Raw genomic sequence first — 23,704 nt, 5'->3', positions numbered from 1 at the left:
AGCAGCTTCAGGTATTTGGAAGAGGGGAACCAAAGCAGCCCTGCCCAGGGCAAGGTGAGGCATCATTGTCAGGCAAGCTACAAAGGCAAAGACAAAAATCAATGTGGAGGAACTGCAAAATGAGCTTTTCCTGCAGCTGTGCCTTTAGGATCCAGTTTATCTCCCTGGGAAGGTGGCAGAAAGGCTCCCCTGTTGTGCAGCTTTTTGATGGAAGGGACCTTAAAGACCATTTAGTTCCAACTCCCTTTTCTTCCATCCCTATCTGGATGATCCCTCAGCTTGTGGCCAGGCTCTCGGTCTTTCAGAGCTTCTGGTTAAAGGCAGTCCTGGATGGACAGTCCTGGATGGACCCTGGATGGACAGTCCAGCTTGTTGGCAATGATTAAAAACACTGACAGGGCCCAATCTGGCCTTCAGAAGTGACTTCATAACCTCAAATATTGGCTTAGATAGAAATAAGTAACTCACAAACAAGATTCTGGCAGCAGAAAGGTGTCAACAGGATGCTGCTAAACGTTAAAGCTTACAGGAATAAAAATAACATCCCTCCCCTGCAGGGAAATTATTTAATCTCAGCTCTTCCCTGCCATTGTAAACCACTGCTATCAGCCTTTGATTCCTCGTGTTTTCCAGCTGTTTCCATGTTTCCAGGATGTACCTGCACCGAAAGCTCCGCCAGCTTCCCGAATGCTGTCAGCCCCGGCTCCGGGGCACCGTGACTGGCGGCATGAGCCGGTCCCAGTCCCTCTCACCTGGCAGCTGCCCTGCCCAGCAGCCCTTCCCAGCGCCGTGCCAGGCTCTCCAGCTGCCCCACGATCTTGTCCCGATCCGCGGGCTCGGCCGACTGCGCGATCCTGTCGCCCTCCGCCTGGATCATCTCCACCGTGGCTTTGCGATCGTCCAGGAGGCGCTGGAGCAGCTTTGGGGAGACAAAGGAAAGGGGAAGGTTCCCAGATTGGGGCAGCAGAACCAAATCCAGCCCTTGGAGAGGTCAGATCTCTAATTGTGGCTCAGAACCAGTGCCAGCACCGGGTTGAGACCAGGCCCAGCCCGGGGGGACGGCTCTGCCTTCTAAACCAGTTCAAAAAATTATAGAGCTGTATTATATTGTTGTATTATATTACATTATAATAGTCACATGCTTTGATTTGGGCAGCCCTGAAGCGGTCAGGCAGCTGGGGTGATCATTGTAGGTCTCTTCCAACTGAACTTTCATTTTATCTATTCCATTCCATTCCATTCCATTCCATTCCATTCCATTCCATTCCACTCCCTTTTCCTTTTTCTTTTCCCCTTTCCTTTCCCTTTTTTCTTTCCCTATTCTATTCCCTTTTCCCTCTCCTCTTTCCTTTTCCCTTTCCCCTTTTCCATCCTTTGCCCTTCCCCCTTCCCTCTTTTACACCACTCAAGACCCAAACCACTGCTGTGCTAGGAGAGTTTCCCAAGTCTTCCCCCTCCAACCCCCTCCAACTTATCAAGCTTTTAACTTCCACTTGAAGTTAAGAAGCCACATTTCCTCTTCCAACCTCAACCCAAGCCTGGGTAAGAATTCATTTCTGAAATATTTCCCCATGACCACACTCGGCCTTCCCCCCGCCCACTCCGCAGGGCAGGCGCCGACCCCGGGCTGTTATCTCAGCAAACACCGGCACACCTCGGGCCCGCTCTCACACTTTGTAACGTTCCCTTTGTCCAAACACCCAAACCAGGCCCTGCACCACCAGCAGCTCACTCCTGACACAGCAGAATCACCGGCACAAAGCAAAACTCAGGGCTGGAAGAACACGGCCGACCAGCAAAACCAGCGGCCGACTTCAAGGGGCAGCGGGGACAATGAAGGGACTTAGGTGATTTAGGCGATGGAGATCGTTGAGTGTGGGCAAAGCCTTCATCACACTGGGATGTGAGGAACTGAGATCCACCAGGAAAGAAGCATGGACATCCCAGCTGGACCCCCAAAAATGTTATCTGGCTGTCCTGAGGTCCCCCTCCCTCCCTCCCACCGAGCTCACCTTCTGCTCTTGGATCTGGGCTTTCACCACCTTGTACTCGGCAGAGGGAGGTTTCTGGTTGGAGATGAGCTCCTCGGTGTCTGCCAGCCAGCTCAGCAGCGGCTCCAGGGCGTCCTGGAACTTCCCGCAGTGCAGCAGGGCCTCCTGCAGCTGAGCCACTCGCTGGGCCACCTGAACCCCAAAAACAACCCCACTGCAGCGTCAGGCACCGGCACCGGAGCCTCAGCTCCCTGCCCGTGACCCCCTCCTTGGCCCAGATGCCAGAGGAACCAGGGACAGCCCCTGCCCACGCTCCCACCTTCTTGTTGAGGGTGTTCCAGCGGGTGTTGATTTCTTCCATGTCGTGCTCCAGCCCTTGCACGTCACAGTTTTTCCCGGCGCTTTGGATGAGTCCCTGACCAACTCCATTGACTTGCTGCAGTTTTAGCTGGAGGGGATCCACTTGCTCCTTCTGGAATTGCTGGGGATGGAAAGGGTGGGAGAGAAAAGGTGATTTACAAGCTGTGAGCTGCTCTTCCAGCCCCTCAGTCATTCCATGGATGCAAGAGGCTTTCCTCTCCAGGGAAGATGCAGTAGCCACTCGCACTGGTTTTATTGGAATTGTGCAAGTTTGTCTAAACTCCTCCCTCGCCTTGACCCAGTGACACAGATGTCACAGGAATCTGCTGGTGTGGAGCACAACTCAGGGTCTATCCACACCCACCTCTGCTTCTAAGCAGCCAAATCCCATTTTTCCAAGCACTGGAGTGAGGTAAAGAGAGAAAACTGAGGAAGAAATGAGAGCATCAGCTCCGACTCGCCATCAGATTGGGAAACAATGCTCCTGGGGAAAAACCCCAAGCAATTCTCACAGTGAAGCTATTGAGAACAGAGACCTGACATCATATGAGTTTTGTTAACCACGAAATTACAGGCAGCGAGGAGCTCGCTGTATTTCGAAAGACAAAGGCAATAGGCAATTAATGTGCGAGTCGTTTACCACGGATTTGGCACGGTCCTGCCTGGGAATCCTGTGGGGAAAAGCTTTCTAAACCAAAAAAGATTTGATAGCGAAGGGGGAGGAGAGCGAATGAAGCTCCCCATTGTCAGGAGAGGCAGCAGGGAGAATCCTGTTTCTCCGGAGGAGATAAATGCTCTTTATCAGAGCTGGGGATCTGCTGGAACCACGCGCTGCCCGCACCCGTCCCTCTCTGCTCCTTCCCCACCAGCCCCAAGGGACAAGCCTGCCCTGTCCCCACAGCAAGTAGCCCAAAAGCCCCAAAAACAGGGAGCAGATTCCTTCCTGGCTTACTCTGCTCCCCTGGCCCATGAGCCCATGCAGAGCACAGGTCACCCCACACCCAGAGCTGGGCAGGAGTGGAGCCCTTGGCCCTTTTGGAACATTTTCCAGTTGGGAAGCAGAGGGGATGGCAGCCAGCCACCTGCTCCCTGTGCCCGAGAATGCACAGACACAGCCTGCACTGAAAAATTCCCACTTGGATGCAAGATCTCCCCCGGCAGAGCAGCGGCTCGGGGAGGACATGGCTCCTTGCCCCCAGCAATCGCTTTGCTCAGGAGGAGCACGAGGCAAAACCCCCCCAAACCCACCAAAATCCCCCAAAACACACAGGCACAGCTCCCAGCCCGAGCAAGAGACGCTGCTCTGACTTTCCCTGCCTCATTTCCAAAGGGGAAAAAAGCTACTTCTTCCCAGCAGAGCTCAGCAGCCGGAGGGCAGGGAGGTCCCTCCAGGACATGAGCGAAGGGTGAGCTGGCAGACACTGTCCAGAGCTGTTTGCTCAGGGAGAGTTCTGCCACGGTTATAAGGAATAAACGGTGCCTTGGAATCGCCGATTCCCGGGCTGCTCTCCTGTTCCTGTTTATATATGGAGCTGCTGGCTAGAAGAGCCAAACCCACAAAAGGATCAGGCTGATAAGCCTGGCACGCCAGGCTGGTCCGAGCTCTCCATGGACTGCAAAACAAACTCCAAAGGAGCCAGGCAGGGAGGGAGCCCTGTGGAAAAGCCCGGCCGATCCAACCAGGGGTACCTGCAACACAGGTATCAGCCAGCCCGAGAGCCCGATGCTCCCTGAGGATCCTGACAAAAATAATCCCAGCAACAGCCTGGGGGGGAGCGTGTCCAACACCCTTGTTTTCCTTTGCTCATGAAAGGTTCCAGCGATTTAGCTCATTAACCTCACCGTGACTCAGCTTGGAAACAAATATTTAACGACTACCCTCGAAGCCGTGGAGCGAGGTGTCCTGCCCTGGGGAAGAGCTGGACAGACAGGCAGGCAGGACATCTTCTCCACCACACCTCTGCCTCCTCCTCACTCCCAGGAAGGCTTCCCAAAGCATCCCAAAGCTTTCTGCTTCCCTCATCTCCCTTAACCCCATCGCTGCCGGATGTGGAGCTCCGGGAAGGATCAGCGACTCCAGGAACGCTTGGAGCAAAGGGGAAGGTTTGTGGGGTGAAGAATCAGAGGTGCTGAACCTAAAATAAGGAGCCCACCACTGAATTTCAGGGAACAGACAGCTATGGCAAGAGCCCAATGGCTTTTCCCTCACCCAGGTCCCCTCTGGGTGTCCCAGCCCGTGCTCACATGGACCCCCCATGTGAAACCACCTCTCCAAGCCCCTCCACGTGCGTTTCTCAACGGGGTGGTACAGCCCAAAGGATGAGTAATTGCCACCAAATCGGGATTTTTGGTGCTGACTAACTTCTGATGTCTCCTTAGTGATATTTCTCCTAATCCAGATGGCAGGAAATCAGCGCTCGGCTGTGGGAACTCCAGCACCGAGGTCTCTCCAGGCAAGAGCCGCGAGCAACAGAAATCCCTGAACGCCAGAGAGAATCTGAGCCCCTTCCCAGGCACCTTCTGAGCCTCAGCATCTCAGTGCTCACAGAAAAAACTGCAGACAGCGATGACTGCACGGGACAGGAATTGCTTGCGCTTAATTCATTTTACAGGTTTCTCTTTCCTGACATACTTTCTGCTTCAAAGATGGGAACTCCCCGCCAGGAGCCAGTGAGAAGGTTTTTCTGAAGCCTGTGATTTCCATCTGAGTGACCATAATGTACTTTAATAAGCCAAAAAAGTGTAAGTCAACATTTCAGGTCATCGAGCAGCCGGAGTCTTTTGCCTCCCTTACTTACACAACCACACAATTCCCCCTCTCCCAACCCAAAAACTTTTTGCCTGCCAAATTCAAGCTGATCTCGGGAGGGAGAAGGCTGTTTGGAAGCCCAGATCGTGCGTTACTGAGTGGGCTCCCACCTCCCACCCAGCCCTGGAGTGCAAAATAAAGCGAATTCTGCGCCTGAAGCCCCGGCTGCGGGAGCCCGAGCAACAAATACCTCGTTATCTGGAACGAATCCATCTGGGAGAGCAGGGGGCCCTTCTGCCACGAGAGCGGCGCCGAGGGGTCCCTCCGCGCCCGGTGTCCCCTCTCCCTCGCCGGGGCACAGGGACAGGGCACCCCCACAGCTGCGGGGACGGAGGCTGCCCCTCAACACAGCCCTGGGGAGGGTTTGTGCCCTGGCTGCTGTGGCAGAGCGTGTCCCCAGCAGCTCTGGGGTGGCGGGACCCTCTGGGAAGGGTGGCAAGGCACCAGGGGGACCCTCCCAAGCTGCCGCCCCCGCTGCAGGTGCACTCGCAACGGGGTCATCCTCCACAGCCAGCGCTTCCGCGGGCAGGTGCTCCAGGATGGGCGGCACAACCATGATGGCAAAGTCATCTGTATCCCCCAAGGCCACCACCAATGGCATGGGGTCACCACCGAGGTCCCCGGCACCCGAGACGAGTGGCTCGGCTGCTGGTGGTGGCACAGTGGCAACAGGCACGTCAGCAAAGGGTGGTGGGGCTTCCAGAAGCTCCTCCACCATCAAGGGCATGGCAGTGGTGGTTTCTCCTGGAGGTTCCTCAGCATCCATGGTGGGATCCCCAGCAGCTGGTGGTGTCCCCTGAGCCTGGGGCTCTGGGACAGCCACACCTCCTGGTGAAAGTGGGTGGGTTGGAGCAGAAAGCTCCCCAAAATCCCATGGAATGGCAGGCCCTGTGATGGACAATGTGCCAGGAAGCTCTTCAGGGGCAGCTGGGCTGGCAGGACATGGGACCTCCCAGCCAGGGGCAAACATCAAGTCCACATCTCCTGGCCGCAGGACGGCTGCTGGTGTCCCCCCACGTGTGACAGCCACCTCCACAGGGCACCCCTCTTGGTGGGCAGCCCCTTCCAGAGCCAGGCCCTGGCCCAGGGAAACCACTTCCCATGGGAGGTCCTCAACAGGCACCAGGAATGTTGTCGGAGCCTCGGAGCCTGGCTCTGATGCAGAGCCGGCGTGGAAAGGCAGCAGAGAACCACAGCAAACATCCCCACTCTCTGCTGGATGAGTCCAGCCCTCAGCTCCACTCCCTGATCCCAAATCTGTGGCTTCATCCTCAGAAACCAGTTCTGGGACATCCCAGCTGGCGACCTCAGTCCTTCCAGGCAGAAGGTGATGGGTCTTGAATGGATCCACGCCCTCAACGCCAGCCTGGCCGTGCCGTGGGAGGGACCCCAGCTCCTCCATCGCTGTGGCCGGAGCTGGGGGCTGGCAGGGGGACACTCGGCCAGGACAGGTCACCTCGGGAAGCAAGTCTTGGTTATCTTCACCCCACCCCTCTGGAGCGCTGGGGTAACCATCTCCCCCCAGCCCAGCAGCTGGATGTGCCCCTGTGCCAGGACACGGCATCCCACCAGCCACGAACTCCGGGTCCACGAGTGGGTCAGGATCAACCTCCCCCACCAGTGCTGGGGAGCACTCCAGGAGGGACCCCAGCCCTGCCATGGCCACGGGGCTGGGGGAGGCCCCTGCGTCCGAGTCCGTCGGGGTGACAGCCAAGGTGTCCCTTTCTGAGAAGGGCTCTGTCAAGGGCTCCAGCGTGCTCAGCACCTGCGAGCTGCAGGTGACATCGAAGTCCTCCAGATCTGACACAACAGCAGAGTCCGAGGCGCTGATGTCCAAGGGGGCCCTGTGCTGACCCCCTTCAACCACCAACCCGGCCAGTTTGGCCGAATCTGGGTCCAGCCCCTCCGAGTCCATCGGGGACATCTGAACCTCCAGGCAGCCGGGGACAGCCCCATCACCCCCGTCCTCGTTCAGGCACTGCTCTTCCAGCTCCAGGAACATCTGCACCGAGTCCGTGTCGGACAGCTCGGGGCCTGTGGGGCTGGCTGAGCGCTCCAAAACCGGAGCAAAGTCCTCCACCTCACATTGCACCGCCGCGTCCTCTGTGCAGCACGTGCTGCCAGCACCCCCCGGGGATGTGCAGGGCCGGGAGGTCCCTGGGCTGGGGGCAGAGCCATCCTCCGGAGCAGCGGATTGTTCCTTTTCTTCAGAAATATCTGCCAAGCAACAGCTCCTCTTCTCCTCTGCCACCAGAACAGCCTTTCCTCTCTCTGACAGCGTCGCCTCCTCCCACTCCTCCATCATCACCCAGCGCTCGTCCTCCTCAAATCTCAGCTCAGACTCCGTTTTCTCCCTGAGATTGGAGGTGATGAGAATATCCAGTCCCGTATCCAGCAGCTCCTCACTAAGGCACGGAGAGAGGTTGACGTTCTCCACTGTAGAGTCCGACTCGGAGGCCTCCAGGGTCTCCTGGTGCCCATCGCTGAAGCTTCCCCTGATGAAATTCTTCCTGGCTCGTGGCCAGGTGGCACTGGGGAGCCGGCGGGCCCTGGCCAGGTCCCTGACACGGCTGTCCCCGGCATTCAGCAGGGCCTGGCGCTCGTCCCGGGGACCACCGTAGCCATCAGCGCCGAACTGCTTGGCCACCAGAGCCTCTGCCGTGCCAGATGACTTGGAGACGTGCTCCAAGGTGAGAGACTCGGACATGGGCTCGCCGTGGTCGGGCTGGCCTGGCTGCTCGGCGAGCATGGCACTGGAATCCCGTTTATCCCGCAGGGAAGGGTTGGAGGCGCCCGCCTCCGACACCTCGCTCAGCGAAGCCCCCATCCTTTCCGCAAACTCGGTGAAGTTGGGTGGCATGAAGGACTTCCACGAGCGCCGGTTGACGTTCTCCTTCTTCTCGGGGTTCGGCCGCCTCTTTGGCGGAGCCGGCGCCGGCTTGGAGACGTCGCTGCTGAGCTTCAGCTGGTCGAAGATGACTCGCTCATCCAGCTTCTTGGGTTCCGGCGGCCTGGACTCGAAGACGTTGGCAGCTCCCAGAGTCCCGTTGCTGGATATGGTGCTGCCATCCCCCTTGCCGAGGGTGCTCTTGGAGAGCTGGTTGAGCTTCGATCCCTGATCGATTTGCTCGTTAATCCTCATCGTGTCGTATATCGATCTCTGGGGCACGTAGCAATCCTCTATATAACCATCCTCATCCTCGCCCTTCCCCAGGCAAGTGCGGTTCTGCCGTAAACAGTCTGGCCGGCTCAGTGGTTTGCCCATACTCTCGTCCTTATGGATGACGGAACCACCCCGGCAACCTTTGGCCCACCACGGCAGGAAGCATCACATGGCCAGCAGGTCCCAAACCCGCCGGGGCGGCCTCTGATCCCAAAGTGACACTACGGGGATGGGAGGGGGGACCGGCAGCACCGTGCCGGCTCAGCAGCCCGACCGGCGGTCCCGAGCAGTGAAACAACCCATCTCATCCTCCCCTAAAAAACCCCATCCATCAGCGGATCATCCAAAATCCAACAGCTTCGGTAAAATATTCCAAGTGGTTCGCGACAGAGACGGCGGAAGAGTTTGAAGCTCTTAAATTATCCCGTCCGTCCTTCTTAACTAACAAAGGCACTGCTTGTCCCGGCCGCTCCCGGCTGGCAGTGGCGAGCGGCTCCGCGCGTTTTCTGCCCAGCTCCGAGCGCCGTGGAAGTCCAGCTGGTCCGAATTAGCCTCTCCCCCCGACTCTCGTGTTTTCATTTGAACTGAGCTTGTCAGCGGATATTCGTACAACTTTAAACACAGGAAGTTCTTCATTCAGGGCAAACTCGGAGGTTTCCTGTCTCAAAAACATGATGGCATTGTTGCTGCCGTCACCTCGCCCGGTGCCACCGGGAGTGGCGGAACCCCCAAAATCCAGCCGGTGGGTGCGCGGTGGTGGCGGCACGGCCGCGGAGTCCGGCAGTGGAGGAAGGCTGCTGGGTCTTCGCTTTTTTTTTTTCGCTTTCTCCCCAGGAAAAAAAAAAAAAAAGGCTATAAAACGCATCCAAAAATGGCAAAGGGACGGAGCGGGATGGAATCCCCTGAGTTGCCTCCGGGAGCCGACGGGGGGGACGGGGAGCAGCCGCGGCTGGAGGCGGCTGTTGCCGCTGCTGCTGCTTCTTCTTCTTCTTCCTCCTCCTCCTCCTCCTGCTGCTGCTGCTGCTGCGGCTGCCGGCCCCGCTCGCACTAACTTTCGCGGCGGCCGGTGTCGGGCTGCGGCGGCTCCGCGCCACCGGGCGGCCCGGCCATGGCGGGGCGGGGGGCGGCGGGGCGGGCGCGGGGCCGGTACCGGCGGCGATGCGGGGCGGACCGGGGCTGGGGACGGGGTGGGTCACACACACACACACCTCGGGGCCGCCCTCCCGTTGCCCTTCCCCGCCGCTCTCGCCCCTTTTGTGCGCGGCTCAGCGGCCGGGCCGGGGGCGGGGGGCTCCGCGCCGCCCCCGCGGGCAGCCCCCGGCCGGCGCGGCGGGATGCATGGCCGCTGCCTTCCTCCTCCTCCTCCTCCTCCTCCTCCTCCTGCTCCCGCTCGTCCTCCTGTTCCCGGCCGCCGCCGCCCGCTCGCCTTCCCGCCGGCGGAACAAAAGGCCGAGCCGCGCAGGCCGCCGCACGCCCCGGCCCCGCCGCCGCCGCCAGCACCGGCTCCCGCGGAGCTCCAGCCCCGGCGGAGGGCGGGGGGACGCGGGGGCGGGCGGGGGGCGGCGCCGCGGGGCGGGGCGGCAGCGCCGGGGCCGCCCCCTCCCCGAGCGCCGCGGTGCCTCCCGCACCCCTCCCGCGCCGACCCCCCCCACCGGCCCCGGGAAGGGGGGACCGGAGCGCGACCCGGCCGGGGAACGGGGGGGGGGGGGGGGATGCTCGGTGGCGGTGCGGGGGTGGTCCCCGCCCGCCCCGCCGGGGATGGCCCCTCCTCCGGGGGGAGGCGGCAGCCCCCGACAAAGAGCAGCAACGCCCTGGCTCGGCGGCGGCTCCGGCTCCGGCTCCCCCCGCCACCGGCCCCGCTCCCCCGGCCCTTTGTCCGCTGTTCCCCGAGCCGGCGCTGGGAGGGGGATTGCGAACCCCCCCCCACACACACACACGCACATCGGGTCTCGCTGCTCCTCACACCCGCCCTCGCACAAAGAACCGAGTTTTTAAATCACCGGAGGAGCCCACCCGAAACACCCCCAAAGTACCAATTCCGCCTTCCCCACCGCTCTGCCAAAAAGCCACCCGCAACTTGCCACCGTTCCCCTCAACCACTGCAGGCTCCTTATCCTAAAAATCATGATTTTTTTTATAGCCCCAACTCTAGGGCAGCATCCTGAGTCCTGTCACCCTCTTTTCCTCCCCCAAAACCCTTGGGTTTAAGAGATGGGGAACATTGGAAGTGGGGAGGGAGGCAGCCCGGGAGCGTGAATCACCGCTGCGAAGTGATGCTGAGGGAAGTCACAGACTTGGGAGAGAAAACAGGAGGGTTGGGAACAGCCTCCACGCATCTCCAGGCAACAACCCGCCCCACCAGCCACCCGGCCTGCTACTTTGGGATGAATTATGGCATCGGGATAAAAATACAAGGTGTTCAATACAGAAAAACGTGCAGCATTGCACTCCAAAAGCACTAACATCGGGAGAAAGGGACCTCGGTCTGCTCTTTGCTGTGCCACAGCTTCACCAAAAGCCCTCCCACCTGGCCATGGTGAGCCGCAGGCAAGGAAGATGAAATCCTGAATATTTTTTGATGCATTGCCATCCTGAAAACACTGAGGCTTGGCCAAAGTCATGGTGTGGCTGTGGTGGGCACCCAGCTTCCACATGCCCAAGCCCTCAGACCCTTCATCCCCATGTCCCGGCAGCGCATTCCCAAAGCTTTGTTTTGCTTTCGGAGAGATGGGAACGGATGTTTTGTGGAAGGGGAGGGTTCGGGGGGAATTGCCCATTAAATGGCCCAAAGTGCTCCTCGGACGGAGACGTTCGCACAGCGGGAAACCTTCAGAACCCCCTTTCCCCACCATTGAATATAACCAAGGAAAAGAGCAGGAGGCGGGCAGCGAGTGGGAATTCCAAACAGCCCCCTCTGCCCACCCAGGGCATGTCCCCTCCACGTCCCCCCGAGCCCTCCCGGACAGACAGCCGGACATTCAGCCCTGCAGCCTCCTCCAGCCCCAGCTGCCGACACTGCCAGAGCGTCCCAACGCCTGGATTTTTCCCCTTGCTGGGGGACACCGCAACTCCTGGTCCCTGCTTTTAATCCAGAACAGCTGAAACAACAAGAGGACAACGGTGCCGTGCCAGCGCTCCGGCCACGCCGCCCGCTGCCACCTTGGCCGGGAGCTGGCGGAGCTGCACCGTTACCGCTCCGGGGCCCCTCCGCCAGGAATCCCAGGCATCCGGGCTGGGGCGCGGAGGCTTTTTTGTTCCACTGCGAAGAAGGAACGATCTCTCCCTCTCCCTCTCTCTCTCTCTCTCTCTCTCGCTCTCTCGACGTGGAGCTGCCCCGTTTTTCACAGCCAGAAATTCTTTTCCCATTTCCTCACCGAGTCACGTGCCAGGAGCGAGCCGAGTCTTCCTCCCGACACATTCTCCCCCCCCCGCCGCCCCCCAACAGTTTCTAAAACCATCGGGGAAATATTGGGCAGGGATGGAAGTCAGTTGGAAACCTGCTGTGCCTGGCCCGAAGATCCCAGCCAGAACACTTGCAGGTTCCCCAAATCACGGTTTTAAGCCTCCAAGTGCCACCCCAGCGATGGGGACAGGAGCCAACCAATGCTGGGAATTGCAAGGTCAGGGCTTTGCTGGGGCTTTGTGTCGGTGCAAGGGATGGATGAATTTTTGTCCTTTTGGGTGTATCCGAGTGACCACCAAGACCCCCTCATTCGGCTTTTTCTCAGTCCCCAAACCTCCCACAAACAGCTCCCGTCACCCAACCCAGACCTGGTCACATCCTGCAGGTAAAACACCCTCAAGCCAAAACCCACCCGGAGGTTTTCCAAGACCTTCTCCAAGTAGGAGCATCCCCATTTGTCTCCTGAACCTGCTGGTTTCAAGCTTTCCTCATATGGCCACCAGCCCCGGCGCGTGGGGACGTGCGCTGTCCCCGTCACGGGCTGGTGTCACCCTGTTTGCGGCTGTGCTACATCCTGCCACCGCTGCCGCCACTGTTTACATGGCACAGCACTATTTGGACACCAAGGTATTTTTAGCTTTCTTTTAATGCATCTCAGCAGCTGGAAGCGAGGGACCTGTGTTATGAGACGAGCGAGAGAGCTCAGAGACAGCTCGAGATCTCTGATGGACGTGTCGTTTATGAGATCGGGGTGCAACCAAGGGTCTTCTTCACCTTCAAAGCTTCTTTAAACATCACCTTGGTGCCCTCCTGCCCTGGAATTGCAGGGTGGATGTAGGAGAGCTCCTGGCTTGGCACTGTGAGCTTTGTCCCTGCTGGTCTTGCCGCCATAGAATAGTTTGTGTTGGAAGGACAGTAAAATCATCTTCCATTAGACCAGGCTGCTCCAACATGGCCTTGAGGGATGGGGCAGCCACAGCTTCTCTGGGCAGCCTGTCCCCCGTGTCTGACTTCATGTGGGTCACTGTGTCTCCCATGTCTGACTCCACGAGTGTCACCACTGGGCTGGGACACTGTGCCACGTCCAAGCCAGGCAGAGTGGATAACCCCAAGAGCCTCCAGCCCAGCAGAAGGACTCAGGGTGCATTTCACCCTCCCTCAGACACTGCAATAAAAGCACAAAGCCAAATCAAGCACTCACAAAATCTCCCTTAGAAACGGCGCTTTAGGCTGCGCTGGGATTCTGAGCAGAGGATTCATGTTTTTTAAAGCCTTTGCTGCATTTGTCAGGAAGTCAGAGGGGTTTCTTTCCCTCTTGCTCTCCTCCTCACTCATCCCCTTTCCCAAACCTTTGTGATTGCCATTCCAGCGCCTGCTCCAGGCGGGAGCACCGGGGCTATTCCCACCCCGCTGTGCCGCGCTGGGTGCTCCCTCATCCCTCTGGCTCACAGCTGACTTCAAACCAATCTCACATCAGCGCTCTGCCACCACTCAATCCCTCTTCAAAGGCTACAGCTGCTGGGGATGCAGGGAGCCAGCACATCTTTAAATCAGCCATTTGGAACCTGGAGCCTGTTAATTCGGGACTCTCCTCCGCAGGGCTGTGGGAGGAAACCTCAGCAGGCTCCGTGGGGGTCTGCACCTTTCCACGGGGAAAGTTTTAGGAAGAGGTTAAAACCCAAAACTCCCAGAGAAACCTCCTGCACTTTGGACGCACAGCTGCAGCGAGCGCCGTAAAAAAAAGAAAAATAATTAAATTAATTTTGCTCTTCCAAGAGTGCAGGAGCTGCACCGCAGCGCTTTCCCTGCAAGGCAGCTAATATAGATGTTGGTATAAATAATTCTCCCGAACGAAGCCTGGAGCCCACGTGCTGCAGCAGCGCTCAGGCGCAGCCCCACGGCGTTCAGCGTTCCCATGGAACCCCATCTTCGTGCACAGAGCGCCCCAAAACTCCCCAGCAGCAACCTGAGATGGGACTGAGAGACAAGGGTAGAGCCACGTGCCAGGGCCCGCGTGGCCAGGAGGTGAAAGCTGCTGAAATGCCCATTTCTGTCCTCAGCTGCTCTGTTTCCCTGCACATTGAAGCACCCTGGGCATCCCACTGCCCACGAACCGCAGAAGCTGCTCCCCAGAGCAAAGGGGGACAGCAGGGATGGGGTGATTAATAAAGTGCTCCGAGGCTCTTTAGGAAGTGAGGTAAGTGTGTTATCATCCCGAGAATCCTCTGCATGGGAGACATTTAAACCACTCCTTCAGCAGGAGAATTGGCAATTGTTCCTGATAGGCTGCAGTGACTAATCCCGGCCTGAGTCCTTCCCTGCTTGCTCCAGACCCAGGGGCCACAGTCCCTCCCTTCCCAATCCTCGCTTGGATGCTGTGGGTGATGGGAATGTCCCCACGGATCCCCCCAACTCCACGGCTGCATCCTGCCGGGACCAGGCTCCTCTTCCCTCCTCTGCTCAGTCCTTTGCAGACAAAAAGCTTCCCATCTCCTCCTCCCTCGGATCCTCAGCTCTCCTGGTCTTATGCAAAGCCGGTATTTTTAGTATCTCCTGGAAACACTGCGAAGTGTCATCACCACCAGCTAACGAGTGCTCCGGAGAGGGGACATTCCTCCGGCCACCTCCCTCAGCTCAGACCTGGCAGGGTCACCAAAGCATCTGCAAGTGGGTGGCTTTTGGAGCACTGAGCCACGGCAGCTCCTGAAAGGCACCATTTGATCACAGCCTGATTGTTCCACGGTCAAGAAAAGAAAAGGAGGGGAGGAAAAAAAAAAAAAATTAAATAAAAGCCTCGCTATGATTTGGTCGATCTCAGCAACTCTTGGCTTAATTCGCTCTTGTTCTCGGGTTCGGGGAAGCGCCTGTGCCTCTGCTGACACGTCAAGGTCAAAGCCCACCCGTGGCTTGCTGATGAACCAGCACACTGGCAGCGTTCCCTCCGGGCAGGAGGAGCTCCAGGGCTTTTCCCTCAGTGCTAAAAAGTCTCCCCCAGTGCTAAAATTTACTCCCGAGGAGCGAGGAGGCTGCCGGGGCTGCTCGAGCTCCCTCCTTGTGAAGGCATGAGATCGCCAGGTTCGGAACGCACCCAGCCCCACCACGGCTCCGCAGCTTGGGCCGCTCGCCCCAGCCAGGCTCGGTGACAGCCCTGTCACCCAGCACAGCCCGTGCTTATCACCCCTGCCCGTTTATCATCCCCTTCCCCAGCGAGGGGAGATGGTTCCTTTAAGGCAGCTTAACAGCTGTCAGAGAGGAGGCATTTCTGCGTGTGCTGCTGATGCTGAAAATACAAGCCAGAGATACTTTAAGTAGGTCTGGAAAGCGTTCAACGAGAAGACACCGTCACGCAGCCTGTCCCCACTCCCAGCCCAGTCCCACCCAGCTGCTCCCAACTCCACGACTGTCGGGAGCCGCACGCATTCCTCCGGGGGCACAGAAGGGTTAAAAATACCCTCGGCCAGGCTGGGGCACAGCAAGTGGCAGAGTGTCCCTTGCCTGCCACATCCCGTTCTCAGAAGCCCACCTCCCCTCGCCCACCTGCCGGCCAGGCACCCCCAGCTATGGGGGCTTGGCTGTTTGGTGGGGTGTGGAGCACCCAAAAAAGCCACCCGGGGGGCGTGGGCTGGGTGCTCAGGCATCGCCTGTGTGGCCACTTGTCCTGGCTAAGGATCACTGTCCCGCTGCCTCCAGAAATCAAGGCTTTGAGTGTCAATGCTTTGGTGTCAATGCCTTGTGCCACCAGCACATGGAGTCACTCCTGCTCTCCAGTTCAGCCCAGCAATCCCAATTTGGGATGCTGCTTTTCCTCTCTGCCCTCCTTAGGAGGGTTGGAATGAGATGATCTTTAAGGTCCCTTCCAACCCAAACCATTCTCTGACCTTCAAGAGCGGTTCTGCAGTGGCAGCAGCAGCAGAGCCGCCAGTCCTGGAGAGAGAACCACAAAACCAGTGAGGCTGGAAAAGACCCTTGAGATCACCCTACAAAGGAAGGTCACCCAGGGACCACTGGGGAGCACAAACTGCAAACCTAAACGGGACAAAACTTCCAGGGAGAAACCCAAACTTTGATCCTCCTGCAAAATATCCGAGGTGAAAGTGCAGGATGCTGGGCAGTCACGTCCCCATCCCACATCTCTCCCTGCCTCAGTGGCTCATGCAGGGGACACGATGAGGTCACATCAATTGGCAGCCCCCTCTCCAAAACCGGCACCCTCAGGCAGGGACACCTGGGACAAACCCAGGGACAGGAGGCAGCAGTTAGGGGCACCTGTGGCACTTTGGACAGCACCGTTGACTCAGCTCCCTGGTGGAAAGGTTGGGGCAATTACGAGTCATAAATGAAGTGCTGAGAGAAGCTGACATCCCCCAGCCAGGCAGAGGGGCAGGAGGAGGCTTCGTGGGCTCCCCAGCCCTGGCTAACTGCTGCCTTTCCCAGGGAGCAGCGTCAGGCAGCAGCACGGGAATGGCCAGATGAGTAATTCTGGTTTGGGCCTCACTCACTGCATCACCACTCCCGGGATTTCTTTCCTGAATTTTTTTTTTCTCATTGAAGCAGACAAAGAGGGTGCTGGAGGCACAACGACTGCACGGGCCCTGGCCAACCTGACCTGCTCTAAAATAAAACCGAGGCTTCAGTTATTGCTGTCTAGGGATTCTCCCTCCCCCCTCTTCATCATCCAGCACTAAACCTTTATTGGTGTGACACAGCAGAGCCAGAGTTCACCGCACTGAGCAACTCCAGTTGCAAAAAAAACCTCCCCAAAAACGCCAGGAGGAGAGGCAGGAGCCTGAAATCCCATCCCTTCCCTCCGCTGCCTTGGCAAAGCCATCACCCACCGAAGGCTGGATGAGGGAGACCCCCTCCTGCTCCTCCCTCCTCTCCAGGGTGGGGTTTAATTAACTCTGGGAGGCGAGAGATCCTGGATAAGCAGCTTGGCTGTGCCAGCTGCGGCAGGTCCTGGCTCGCCACATTCCTGTGCCGTGCCCCGGCGCTGCTGCCGAGCTCAGCTGTGGTGACAGCAGGAGCCACCAGCCCATGGACACATCACCAGGTGTCCCCCCCGCCAGCCAACTGCACCTGCACCCACCCAACGTGACGGCGACCTTTCGGTTTCGTTTTGGGGGAAGCGCTCCAGATCCTTGCAGAAATCCCTTGTGGCTGTTGAGCACAGCTCAGGGGGAACGCAGGGGTGATCCTGCTCTCATCTTCCTCATGGGGACAAAGCGTCCCCAGCAAAGCAGAGCACCCTGGCATGAGATTCTTCGCTGGAGTGAAGGTCCAGAGAAGCTGTGGCTGCCCCATCCCTGGAGGTGTCCAAGGACAGGTTGGACGGGGCTTGGAGCACCCTGGGATAGTGGAAGGTGTCCCTGTCCCTTCTCACCCAAACCAGTCTACAAACCCATGACTGGGGAGGCACCAGGATCCTTCACGCCTGACCACTGTAAGGCAGAGAGCCCAAAAATCCCTGCCAGCACCTCTGAGCCAGGGCTGAGCGTTAACACTCTGCCTCGTAGGTGAAATGTGGCAGCGTTAAGAATTTGTCCAAAAACAGCACCGTGAATCAAAGAGGGTCCCAGCTCAGAACTGCCAACGCCAAGCACAAGCCACGCTTTGAAACCCAAGTTCAAAACCCACCGTGGAAAAGATAAACAAAAGCCAGGCTTAAGCTTGCTTAGCCAGGAGGCCAAGCTAGCCCAGCACAGATGTCTCCCCCAAAACACCCAGGAATGTGACTCCATCAGCTCCGTGGCCCAGGCTGATGGGTGCTCTTTGGCCAGACAGGACGAGCCCACACCTGGGGCTTTCTGGCACCTCTGCTCCCAGCCAGCAAACCTCACCTCTGCTTCTTCAGCGTGGGAAGGAGGATGAGCCACTCACACTGAGCAGCACAAGCTTTGTCCCATGAGTTCCACGATTTTTGGGGTGAAGGGTTCTCACTTGGGGTTTTCCAGCTGATCAGGGGTTGCTGATGCTGGAGATAAAGCAATGGAGAAAGCCCCTATGGCTTCACGTGAGTGACCCCCCTGTCTCGTCTGTACCTGGGGAATCACATATCCCTGGGGAATTCTGCTGTTTGCCAAACTGAATCCACGGGGCTGTTATGTTTAGTAACATCTCAACTGTAGCTCATTTGATTCCAGTCATTAAAATTTAATATCAGCGTGAGCTTTGAGAAACCTGAGCTGACAGCAGAGACAGTGGAAGGGGAAGAAGTGCCCCAGCCTGGAAACTCCTACGAGCAGCTCTTGCTGGTGCCCGGCACTCATCCCTCATGCTGAAGAGCCCAACTTGGCCGTGTGAAGCTCAGTGCAAAGATTCTCCCAACTTTTAGCTCCTTTTTATACAAAAAAGGGGCTCCTTGGAGGCAGCAATGGAACGAGAGCCACTTGGGTTAAACTCCTGCTGGAGATCAGGAGTTAAAGATGAGGTTCCTTCGCTCTGACAGCTTAACATGAGCTAAATCCCTGTTATTTCTCCTGTGGCACAGCTGGATCCGAAGCGATCCATCGGGATGTCCATATAAGCACAGGCTCCAAACCACAGAAATGCCTTTCAGCTGCACTTGATCTCACCAGAAAACTCAGGGCTGAATTCGATGACCCCTTAAAGTCTCCTCCAGATGGGTTTCTTACAATCCTGACTGGATTTCCTGCACTCCCTGTACTCCAGCTCCACCCTGGATCGTTCTCCTGGCTCCTGATGGCCGTGGAAGCTGGTGAGGGTCCGTCCCCAAAATTGCATCCGCTCGCTGAACCAAAACCCCTCCTGCAAACAAAGCTTCCCCCTGAGCATGATCCAACAGCTGCTTCCCAGCCTCCCGCCTCGGAGGAAGCCAGCCAGGAGGAAAACTTACAGCAGGAGAGGGCTCATCCATCCCAAAGCCAGGATTAGTCCCTCTGTGACCTGGGAAAGGGGCTGGGGGGGGAGAGAGGAAATGCACGGATGGCAGTTTTCCAAAAGTTAAGGAGGTTGTGGCCTTTTGGGGCAAGTTTGAGGGAAAAGAAAAATACACGGGAAGCTTCAAACATAAGCTGCTTCCAAAGTCACCCGTTCCCAGCCTCCACCAGAGCCTTCAATGGATCCTCTTTATTAAAATCTGGACACAATGAGTCCAGAAGTGCCCACCTTTGTCAGGGCTCCATTGGCAACTTGCCTGGAGCCCCGGGGCCATGCCTAATTTGCATCTCATTTACACAGATGTTCATTAAAATTAATGCCTTAAGACATAATATCTGCCTGCATTTGAGCCTTCTGGACAGACAGAGCACGACCGCTCCCGGAGAGCCCCCATCACCCCATCCGTCACCCCATCCATCACCCCATCCTCCCCCCAGAGCACTGCCAGGATGAGGAGCTCCTCTGCTCCACCAGGACGCTCCAGGCGTGCCCCTGGTTTGCAATCCAAGGAGGGCAAGAGGTGTGATATTGTCTTAGAGAGAGAATTTATTGGGAAACAAAAGCCTGGTGCAACCAAGAGAAGCCCCTGAGCTCCGCACAGAGCACGAGCCAGGCTTTTCCACAGCTCTCCCTCCAGGCCCTGCTGATGCCCTTCCACGTGCAGATCAGGATCTGGGGTTGTATTTCTCTTAGAGAGGACCAGAAGGCGAAGCTTTGCCAAGATCAGCTCTGCAACATTTGGGATTTGTGCAAAAATCCCCGTTCCCGGGATGAACCGTGCAGGGCAGGAATGGAGGAAAGGGGGAAAGGAGGAATGAAGGAATGAAGGAATGCTGCTGTAACCACGATTGCTCCATCCACCCCTTGTGCTTCTCCCCCATTTCGTTCCCAGCCAAAACCTTCCCACCACGGCTGCAACTTTCACTTTCCCACCCACAGAGGCCCCAGCTGCACCGCGTGGCCTCGATGGCCAACGAATGACTCCTGGTAAGGACACCTCAGACCCCCAAACCCCCTCGGCTCGGGTCACCCATGCCTTGAAGGGTCATCCTCAAGGTCACTGAGCTGTGGACCACGTGCAAAGCCCACGGTGGGTTAAGCTGCTCCTGCCCAGTCTGGGTTTTGTCATTGTTCCTAATGAGAGCTGCTCAGCTGGGAATAATCCCTTGCTCTGCAGGAAAGGTTCACTGATTTTAAGGACTAAAAACTCCTTTCTGGATATATTTGTTCCAAGTGACTCTGTGGTGTTTAATGATGAATTTAAATCCTTCCCATCTTTGCTCAAAGCAAACTGCCCGACACAAGCAACACCATCAGGTGAGGTTGAGTTTGTCCCATAAATACAATTCCAGGGATTTTTTTTGGATAGGCATCCCCCAAAACCAGAAACACCCTTGTCCTGGCGAAGGTTTCACAGAGCTGCTCAAGTGGTGGAACGGGATCAATTAGCCATGAGATGAAAAGTAAATGGCTGTAAAACTGCTTCTCCCTCCCGCCCCCCCATTAACACCAGGAAACGAGCAGCCAGATGTAAATCAGCCCAATCATCAGCTCCTGAGCACATCAGGAATAGAAGTTTCACAGCAAGAGAACTTCTGAGCCGTATTAATGTAATTAATGTAGTGTAACAGCATGACCCGACACCATAACACTGTATGGAAATGCATCAAACACACTCACACTCTTCCCTCTCTCAAGTCTTGATGGTCTCCATCAGCTCCTTGCTGGAAATGTGAAGAGCCCACATAAAACTTCACCTTGGTTTTACTCCCTGGGCGCACTCCTCGTCTCACAGTTTATCTGTGGCTCTTTTTGTACCCAAGGATCCCAAAATGGACGCAATAGGTGACCCAGATGGAGCAAACAGCAAGCAGGAGTGGGGGGCCAGGCAGAAGCAGACCCACAGGATGATCTGATCCGGACTACACTCTCAAATTCACAGCTCAGACGGACTCAAACCCCTCCTTTCCTCCCCCAAAATCGAAATGCCACCCACCTCTACCAGCCCACGAGGTGCTGGCACACCAACATCACACATCGCCAGGAGAACAGGGATTTTCCTGCCCAACCCCAAAATCTTTCCACACCTTTTCACCACAGAGTATCAAGTCCACCAGCAGGATTTCACACCCTCCAGAGCAAGGATATTTCAGTGCAAACCCACTCACATCACAGCAACAAACAACGAAGACGCCACGGCTCGAAGCCCACAAAAAACCACACCACCTTCAAGCGCCGAACTCCACTTCAAAGAAAAACCAAAACCACCATGGAATCAAACTGACCTTGAAGTCTGCCAGCTGCTGGTTGATGGTTTCCACCTCTGTCCCCACCACCCACTGCAAGGCCTCGTTCTCCTCGGCCGCCGTGGTCATGTGGCTCAGCTCCTTCAGGCGGCTGTAGAAGTCCTCGACGCGGGACAGCGTCGTCTCCACCTGCTCCTGCCGGTTCTTGCCCCTCTCGGTCAGCTTGCTGCACTGCTTGCTCAGTGTCTCCAGCTCCCGCTTCAGCCCCAGCAAGTCGGGGCTGCCCTCGTCCTCCAGCATCTTCTTGCACTCGCTCTCGGAGGATTCGATGTCGGACCTCAGCTGGTGGAGCTTGCCCAGGAAGGCGCGGACGTCCTCGGCCTGGGACTGGAGGCTGTCAGAGTCCCTCCCTATGGGGCCCATGCTGTCCAACTCATCATCCAGGTCCGCCAGCTGGGAGAACATCTCCCTGACCCTGCTGTTGAACTGGCCGATCCCTTCCAGCTTGTTTTCCATGAGTGCACAGCAATCATTGACTTTCTGCTTCACAGCCTTGAAGTCCTGCTGAGCCACCTCAGCTTGGCTTAAGAGCTGGGAGCAGTCGGATCCGTCTGGAGCATCTTCTACCAGACCTTGAGTGAGGTTTTTCAGATAATCCACTTGTGGCTCCAGGGCCTGCAGCACCTCCTGCTGCGCCTTGAGCTTCTCCAAATTCTTGTTGCTGCAGGCTTGTGGCCCCAGGGCATCGTAGATCTCCAGCTGGTGCTTTGCCCCTTCCAGCTTCTTCTCGATGTTCTTGAAGCTCTCCTGGAACTCCTTGAGCCTCTGGGACATTTCTTCAATGGAGCCAGTCTTGGTTTGCAGCTCTTCTGTGATGGCATCCATCTTCTGGTTGATGCCGGCCTTCTCATCCCGGATGTCGTCCTCGTCGGTTTGGGAAGCGTCAATCAGGATGTCGGCAGCGCTGTTGAGCATCTCCAGCAGGGACCGGCGCTTCTCCACATCACTCAGCATGGCCTTTGACCTCAGAAGAGTGGCCTCCAGCTGCACTGGATCCAGGGTTACCTCCAGCTCTGCCATCCTTGCCTTGCAGTCCTCCACCCAGGGCAGGAGATCCTCCGCGTGCCGCTGGTACTTCTGAGCCTTCTGCAAGCAGTCCTTGAGCTTGGAGTGTCTGTCAGCAGCCTGCTTGCTGAGCTCCTCCCAGTGTGTTTTCAGGCTGACCAGCTGGTTCTGCAGAGTGGTCTTCTCCTCCCCAGGCTGGACCGAGAGCAGCAAAGATTCTCCCTCGGCCACAATCATCTCGTAGGAGCCGCTGTGTTGGTTGAGGCTCTTCTGGAACTCTTCTTGCTCCTGGATTTGGCTCTGCAGCCTCTCCAGTTTAGCAGAAATCGGTTGGCTCTGGGCTTGCTGGCACCTTTTGTCATCCAGCCAGGTCCTGAGTTCATCAAACATGTGCTGGAACTGCTGGGAACTCGCGAGCGCAGTCTGCAGTCGGTTCATCCGGTCGGCTGGAACGGGAATGAGATTAGAAGGCGACAATTAAGCTCAAATCAAATAAGCGAAGTGCAATTATTTAAAATCATCTCAGATGCACCAACTGTGTTTTGATTAACAGGAAGGAGCTTTCCATTGCATCATCTTTGCTCACTGATTCATAAATTTCTTAAGTAGTAAGAGGCAGCGATGATGCAGAAGTCTCAGCTCTCCGGACCGGTCTCTAAACATAACCTCTGAGAAACCAGAAGATGCATCCCAAGATCAGAGGGTGACCCCTGGGGCTTCTCCATGCCCCAATCTGGATTTAGGAACCTGCTTTTTTTTTTTTCCCAAGCACGTGCCACCCCTGCTTGTTGAAGAGCCACATCAGTGGGGCTAAACACCTCTGCTCCCTCTCCAGGCTCAGGTATTCCTGGAGTTTGAGCTCTCCCATGCTTGGTCCCACATAAAACACCCATGAAGAACCCTAAAAAGTGATATATGGTGCTTCCCCTATTATTTTTATAAACCCAGTGATGGGAGAGCCCTTTGGCAAAGAGCAGGGGTGGAGCTCGACATCCCAACATCTCTTAAGCAACCTCTCCTCTATCTCACCTGCCAGATCTTCCAGCCCTTTGAGGGGCAGTGCCACCGTCTCCAGACGTTTCCTCAGCTCATCTTTGAGGTACTGCTCCCCAATGAGGATGGAGAGGTCATCACAGAGGGTCTGAGCCTCTGAGATCTCCTCCTCCAGCTGCTCCAGGTCCGAGCGGATCTCACTGGTCTCCTCCAGCTGCTGTTTGACGGCATCAGGCTGGGTGCTGATGGCAGACTGGCTGCTCAGGCGCTGCCCAACAGCCTTCACCTTCTCTGAGAGGCCCTGGAGAAGCTCCTGGTACTGGGTGCTCTTTACTATGGCTTGGTCGATCTGGCTGGAGCGGGAGTTGAGGCGCTCCGTGAGCTCGGACCATTTCTGGTTGACCCCTTGGAGCTCATCCCGCACCTGGCTGGTGGATGGAGAAACATCTCCAGGGCCAGTCAGGATGCTCTGAGCTGCCTGGTTGAGCTGCTCGTGCTGTTGTCGGCGAGCTTCGAATTCCTTCAGCATAAACTGGAACAGAAACAACATTAAAATGTTTGCATAAAACTGACAGCTCCGAGTACACACAGTCAAAACAAAGCAGAGCTCCAGGGGCTTTATCCAGCCCATGGAATCAGCAGGAACAGGCCTTGGGGTGGGACAGCAGTTGGGCCGGGTAGCCCAGGATTTACTGTGACCTTGGAAGTTAAAAAGCTGGGAGGGGTCTGCGACTCCAGGACTTTTCTCTCTCTCTCTTATTTGTCTCGTAATGTAGC

At 57.0% G+C, this 23,704-nt stretch overlaps 2 protein-coding genes across 2 annotated transcripts in view; both read right to left on the bottom strand.

Moving 5' to 3' along the window:
- MACF1 (microtubule actin crosslinking factor 1) overlaps window positions 1–23,704 on the bottom strand; it is a 111,123-nt gene that overhangs the window by 30,695 nt on the left and 56,724 nt on the right. Inside the window, exons 57-61 of the mRNA XM_069035770.1 lie at window positions 22,964–23,459; window positions 20,909–22,380; window positions 2,311–2,472; window positions 2,013–2,183; window positions 753–919 (exon numbers count right to left, since the gene is read on the bottom strand). Coding sequence (XP_068891871.1) covers window positions 753–919; window positions 2,013–2,183; window positions 2,311–2,472; window positions 20,909–22,380; window positions 22,964–23,459 — 2,468 coding nt within the window. The remainder of the gene's footprint in view (window positions 1–752; window positions 920–2,012; window positions 2,184–2,310; window positions 2,473–20,908; window positions 22,381–22,963; window positions 23,460–23,704) is intronic.
- LOC138121860 (microtubule-actin cross-linking factor 1, isoforms 6/7-like) lies at window positions 4,950–9,379 on the bottom strand. Its single transcript, XM_069035769.1, has one exon. The coding sequence runs from the start codon at window positions 8,423–8,425 to the stop codon at window positions 5,252–5,254; it is 3,174 nt and encodes a 1,057-aa protein (XP_068891870.1). The 5' UTR covers window positions 8,426–9,379; the 3' UTR covers window positions 4,950–5,251.

The sequence above is a fragment of the Aphelocoma coerulescens genome, chromosome 23, assembly GCF_041296385.1.
Source record: "Aphelocoma coerulescens isolate FSJ_1873_10779 chromosome 23, UR_Acoe_1.0, whole genome shotgun sequence".
Lineage (NCBI taxonomy): Eukaryota > Metazoa > Chordata > Aves > Passeriformes > Corvidae > Aphelocoma > Aphelocoma coerulescens.
The sequence above is the reverse complement of the archived record's forward strand: the minus strand, read 5'-3'. Positions and strand labels throughout refer to the sequence as shown.

Excerpts from the sequence above, each read along its gene's own strand:
- LOC138121860 (XM_069035769.1), bottom strand. The coding sequence starts at position 8,425 with ATGGGCAAACCACTGAGCCGGCCAGACTGTTTACGGCAGAACCGCACT.